The 6,370-nt window shown below is 39.3% G+C and overlaps 1 protein-coding gene across 5 annotated transcripts in view; it reads left to right on the top strand.

The window, feature by feature from the left end:
* Window positions 1-6,109, top strand: part of Usp14 (ubiquitin specific peptidase 14) — a 42,247-nt gene extending 36,138 nt beyond the window's left edge. For 3 of the 5 annotated variants that reach the window (XM_005355747.3, XM_005355745.3, XM_013349370.2), the window contains 3 exons: window positions 3,501-3,558; window positions 4,204-4,311; window positions 5,343-6,109. In XM_005355747.3, the coding sequence (XP_005355804.1) occupies window positions 3,501-3,558; window positions 4,204-4,311; window positions 5,343-5,494 (318 nt within the window). In that variant the 3' untranslated portion in view covers window positions 5,495-6,109. The remainder of the gene's footprint in view (window positions 1-3,500; window positions 3,559-4,203; window positions 4,312-5,342) is intronic. The other 2 variants (XM_005355746.3, XM_013349369.2) reach the window with 2 other exon arrangements.
* The last annotated feature ends 261 nt before the right edge of the window (window positions 6,110-6,370 follow it).

Below are 6,370 nucleotides of genomic sequence, written 5' to 3'. Positions count from 1 at the left end.
TCTTTAAAATCCCTTAGCACCATAAGAATGGCATATAATTCCACCTTCTGGACAGAATCATAAGGACTTTGTTTCACCTTACCCAAGTCTTTTGATTTGTAACCTGCCTTCCCTGATTTATTGGCATCAGTATAGAATGCTCCAGTTATTGGAGCATCACGGACGATTTGAGGAAGGATCCAAGAAGTTCTCTTTATGAAGTTAAGCCTCTTACTTTTAGGATAGTTGTTATTAATGTCTCCCAAAAAATTAGCACAAGCTCTTTGCCATGGTTCATTATCTTCCCGTAATTTCTTTAGTTCATCAGCAGTAAAAGGCAGTATAATTTTTGTTGGGTCTATGCCTGCTAGTTGACTAAGTCTCCACTTGCCTTTTATAATTAACTCAGAGACTTTTTCCACATAAGTTTTTAGTTTTTTACTTGGTTTATGTGGTAAAAAGATCCATTCCAAGATAATATCATCTCTCTGCATTAAAATTCCTGTAGGAGAAATTTTTGATGGTAGTATGACAAGAATACAATTGAGCTCTGGATTCACCCTGTCCACATGTGTCTGTTGTAATTTTTCCTCAATCATTGTCAGTTCCTTTTCTGCTTCAGCTGTTAATTCTCTGGGACTGTTTAAATCTTTATCATCATTTAAGGTTTTGTTCAAATGAATTATTAGATCAGGTGTTATCCCAATAGCTGGTCGTAGACTGGAAAGGTCTCCTAACAGTCTTTGAAAGTCATTAAGAGTCCGTAGGCGATCTCTCCTAATTTGTGCCTTTTGTGTCTTAATTTTTTGCAAACCTATTTTATAACCTAAATAACTAACAGAATCTCCCCTTTGAATCTTTTTAGGAGCAATTTGCAATCCCCATTTAGGTAAAAGTATCTTTTATTTCTTTAAACAGTCTGTTCAAGGTATCCATGTTTGAATCGGATAACAAAATGTCATTTATGTAATGATATATTATCGATTTGGGAAATTTTTTTGTGGATCATTTGTAATGGTTGATTCATAAAATATTAGCACAGGGAGGGGCTATTTAACATACCCTGGGGGAGGACGGCCCAGTGGTACCTCCTCGAAGGTTGAGAATGGTTATAAGTAGGCACTGTGAAGGCAAATTTTTCCCTATCTTCTTTTTGTAAAGGTATAGTGAAAAAACAATCCTTTAAATCAATACCTATGAGAGGCCATCCTTTTGGTAATAAAGAGGGCAAAGGAATTCCAGATTGCAGAGGGCCCATAGGTTGAATAACCTTGTTGATAGCCCTGAGATCTGTCACCATTCTCCATTTACCTGATTTTTTCTTAACCACAAATACAGGAGAATTCCAAGGGCTGGTAGATTCTTCTATATATCTAGCATCTAATTGCTCTTGTACCAGCTGTTCTAAAGCCTGTAACTTTTCCTCGGTTAGAGGCCATTGTTTTGTCCATATTGGTTTCTCAGTCAACCATTTTAGAGGCAAGGCTGTTGGTATCTCTGAAGGGACATCAATTGCTTGTTCTTGTACAGCCCGAATGGCCAGTTTTCTCCGTTTGTAATATCTTTTAGTATTATTCTCAGAAATATATGCTCTAGAATTAGCAGGAATGTTAATTTGGGTATTCCATTGTTGTAATAGGTCACGACCCCATAAATTCATTGCAATATTGGCTACATATGGCCTTAATTTTTCTATTTGTCCCTCTGGCCCTATATATTCAACACATCTCGTGCTCTGCCTTACTTGAGATAGGGTTCCAATTCCCAGGAGCTGAACATTTACATTCTGAAGAGGCCAATACGGATGCCAAGATTCTGGGGTAATGATACTTACATCAGCACCTGTGTCCAGCAGGCCAGTAATAAAAATGCCATTTACACACACTCTCAGTTTAGGTCTTTGATCATTTATAGAAGTTTGCCAAAACACACGTAACTCATCTTTCTGATCACTATTGCTTGTAACAGTAGGCATGGGGCTTCCTAATTGTCCTGACGAGGCACGTTCTCTGCAGAAACTGGAAATGACTGAACCATGTTTGCCTTGGGGGCCTGGGAGGGCCAGGAATCCTGGCAGAGCCAAGGCCGGATTGAATTAGTTGTGGATTGTTCCTCCTGAGGAGTTAGAGTGGTTGCGGAAACAGTCCCTCTGTATCAGACCAAATCTGCTGCTGTGGTGGCTGTGGTGGACAGGGAGGGGTTAACATGCTCTGGCCTGACTAAGTCTGGAGGACAGGGCGGTGCCCGCAGGCTAGGTATACAAGGCCCAGGCTCTGCACCTGGAGTGTGCTGTGAAAGCTAGTGGGCTAAGCTCGCTGGAGCCCAATCGCGCTTCCTGAGCTCCCGTAGCTAACTTGCTTGCAAAGGCTGGGAAAGATTGAGCTTGTGCCCCCCCCCCCCTGCCGAGGCGGGGGCAAAATAGCCCTACGCTGGAACGCCAAAATGTAACGGCGTAAATGAATTCAGACAGATTGTAATAATATATACAGCTTTAATGGGGAACTAGACTTACAGGACCACAGGTCCGGTGACGAACAGGGAAGCAGAGAGAGTGCGCATGCTAGCCGGATTTATAAGTAAACATTCGCGGGAGGCAAACACGCCCCTAAGGGGCTGGGCTTATCCCTACATCTACTTTTGTGTTGATCTTACATCCTGAAGTAGCCCGTCCCCCGTTTCCCCCCCTGTTATTGTTCAGACAGACTGTAGAATTATTTTCTATTTGATATAATTGTGGAAATAACCAGTGTCTGGAGACTTTAAGTTTTCAAATGTTTGACTTAGTTTTCTGAAACTACAGGACAGGTTAAGGACTACTCAATTGACGGTTTCCATAATGTGTTGTCTTTGTTCTCACAGAATTACAGTGTCTGTGTAATTGTTCCTGGTGTTCATTTAGCAGGTCACGTTTGTGTAATTGTTCCTGGTGTTCTTTTATTAGCTGTTTCATGTCTGTGGGCAAATCTAGCCCATTTCTTTACTAATAATTGAAATTTGTCTCTTTTCTTCTTGAGGTTCTCAGTTTTATTGTTTCAAAGGATGGCCCTGTTTTGTTGAGTTTCCTGTTTTCTGTTATTTTTATTTAAGGCCTACTTAATTTTTCTCTGTCAGTAGAATGAGTTGGGGAAGTGAGTTTCTACTGAAGTCTCTTATCCATGTAGTTAATCATGCTGCTTTTAGTGTAGACCTTTGTTCATTTAGCTAATGATTACAGAAACTTGACTTGGGTTCTGTTTAGTTTTTGAGGTAGCCCTTGCAGGTTCATAGACAAACCACTAGATCCTATGGCATGCTAAAAATTTAGTTAGTGGCTTAACATTAGCAGTATATCCAGGGAGCATGTTATTTACTGTGATGAGCCTTTGGCATTGCAGTTTTTTTTTTTTTGTATAGTTTATTATTTTGCAAGGCAGACCGTTATTTAAGTGTAAATATTTGTATAATTAAGTACTAACAAGAATATGTTAGTGGTTAATTATTTCCAATATCACAATTTAAAATTAAACCTTTTTTTCTCTTAGAATGACAAGAATAGTCCCCCAAAAGAGGTTAAGTATGAACCTTTTTCATTTGCTGATGGTAAGTGGATGTTCGTTTTTCATTTTGGTTTTTCAAGACAGGGCTTCTCTGTGTAGCCCTAGCCCTAGTTGTCCTGGAACTAGCTCTTTAGACCAGGCTAGTCTCGAACTCAGAGATCCACCTAACTCTGCCTCTTGAGTGCTAGGATTAAAGGTGTGCACTACCACCACCACCCAGCCTTTGGATGTCTTTTTTTTTATTTACACATTGAAGTCAGATGGCATGTTCTACCATATATCCATTTATGGATATATCCATTTATGGATATATACTATGCTTTTTCTTTTAAAAGTTTGTTTTTGTTTTGGAGAAAGGCTCTCACTCTATAGTCCTGGATGGCCTTGAATTCACCGTGTAGCTTAGGGTAATTCTCAAAGTTATTTCTATTCACCTATCTTAGCTTCCCAAGTATTGGTGGGATAGATATGAGCCTGGCTTAAATTCAGGCTTCTTAAAAAAATAATTTTCCTTAATGTAACTTAAAGTGGTATAGTTATAGGAAATAAATTTAATTGTAGCTCTCTGCGCACTGGCATTTAGTGGGGTCTAGTAGAGCATTCTTTCTCCAGTCCTAACTTGACGATTGTTATTACTTTGAGAGAACATTGTTTGTTGTCTATTTTAATTGATTCCCTTTCCTTTAAGATATTGGCTCCAATAATTGTGGCTACTATGACTTACAAGCAGTGCTAACTCACCAAGGAAGATCTAGTTCTTCAGGTCATTACGTATCATGGGTGAAAAGGAAGCAAGGTAAAAAGTATTGGGTTAGTTAATTAACTACTACTTTATCACTGAAAACTTCATAGCATTGTTTGTGAATTTTTTCATGCCTTTTAAAAATTAAAATGAAAAATAATTTCCTGTAGTTTGTATTCAGGTGTGTGGGTATTTGTGTATAGGCCAGAGGCCCATGTTGGGTGTTGTCTTGACAGTTTCTTACTGAGCCTAGAGTTAGATAGAGCTAGTCAGGGAGCCCCTCAGCAATAGTGTTATAGACAGGAGCCAGCATGCATAGCTGCTGCCTGGGAACAGAGCTCAGGGTCTCATGTCTGTCAGGTCTCACTGAGTGAATCCTGGGGAACAGAGCTCAGGTCTCATGTCTGTCAGGTCTCACTGAGTGAATCCTGGGGAACAGAGCTCAGGTCTCATGTCTGTCAGGTCTCACTGAGTGAGTGAATCCCCACTTCTAGTCTGGGGAACAGAGCTCAGGTCTCATGTCTGTCAGGTCTCACTCTAGTCGTGGTTTCGGGGCCTCCAAGGTTTGCTTCTCTTTTACTTTCAAATTTGTAACATCAGTAGCTGAGAAATCCTAAAAACTATTGCCCAAGCAAAAACATCAGTAAGTGGTATGCATTTACATTGTTTTCCTATTGTCCAGATTAATATGGCTAGATTCTAATGTTTTGAGGGTTTTTGGTTGTTTTGATACTAGGATCAAATCACATTTGCAAGCTACCTTGCATACGCTGAGCAAGTGCTCTGAAACAAGCTACATCCCTAGTCCCTTTCATATCTGTCTATGCTTAGACTTGATTGGTATACATTATGAAGCTTCTGGAAAACTGCACGCTAGGTGACAATGAGGGCAGAAAGGCAGATCATGCGTTAAAAGTAGTGCTGAAATATCTGGGATGTCATGGAAGTCTTTGACATCTTGAACCTACCTGGTCCCTAGGGGCACACTTGGAGAGCTCTTGGCAGTCAGGTGTAGTGCTGCGCATCACATTTGTTTCTTCTGCACTAGATCTCTGAACATAACTGTGTGCTGTCTTCTAATTTAGATGAATGGATCAAGTTTGACGATGATAAGGTCAGCATTGTAACACCAGAAGATATCCTGCGGCTGTCTGGTGGTGGAGACTGGCACATTGCTTATGTTCTACTTTATGGGCCTCGAAGAGTTGAAATAATGGAAGAAGAAAATGAACAGTAATCTTCAATTTAGCTATTTATGCCTAGGTGTGATATAAATTTTTTTGTTATCATTTCTATAATCTTGAGCTCCAAAGGGAACAAAGAACAGAACCAGGCCTGTTTCTTAAAGAGACTACAAAAAAATTACATTTGGGTGCTACCCTGTATAAAGGTAGCTGGATGACAGTCTTTAAAAGCTTATATCGTACAAATTCCCCTTTGCCCTTCCAGCTCAAGATTTAGCAGTGATGTTTATTGCACACCTATTTGTTGTTGCATGGTTAATATTCAGTAGCTGCCCGTCCTTTGCCTTATCTAACCAATATTTTTCTAGGAAGGTGGAAAAGGAAGTGTTGCTCTCATCGTGTAACTCAGTGCTGCTGTCCACATCCCATCAACTGGGTGCAATCAAGTATTTGTCCAGACTGACTGTTGCTGGCTTTTCATGACTTTACAATAAATTGTGATCAATAAGAATACATTTGATTATACACTTATTATTGTGTCTGTAATGTACTGTGATTTATATATTTAATTTTGCATTGGTTTTTTAGTAATCATATGTCAACAAGCTCTTGTTGCTTATTTTTAGAAAATGAGGATATTTGATAATAAAGAGGGATTAATGACTTTTGACCTGTCTTCTTAGTGTTAGAGCTTGACTGAAGAGACAGATGAATTCAGCACTATATAATTTCTGCAGATTGCTAATAATCTTAAGCATCCATTTAAAATACAAGGTTTCTAAGAAAGTATGGAATATATACATATTAGAGTACTACTCAGCAGTAAAAAACAAGGACTTCTTGAAGTTTGCGTACAAATGGATGGAAATAGAAAACACTATCCTGAGTGAGGTAAGCCAGACCCAAAAAGAGGAACATGGGATGTACTC

Source organism: Microtus ochrogaster, chromosome 18 (assembly GCF_000317375.1).
Source record: "Microtus ochrogaster isolate Prairie Vole_2 chromosome 18, MicOch1.0, whole genome shotgun sequence".
NCBI classification, from domain to species: domain Eukaryota; kingdom Metazoa; phylum Chordata; class Mammalia; order Rodentia; family Cricetidae; genus Microtus; species Microtus ochrogaster.
The sequence above is the reverse complement of the archived record's forward strand: the minus strand, read 5'-3'. Positions and strand labels throughout refer to the sequence as shown.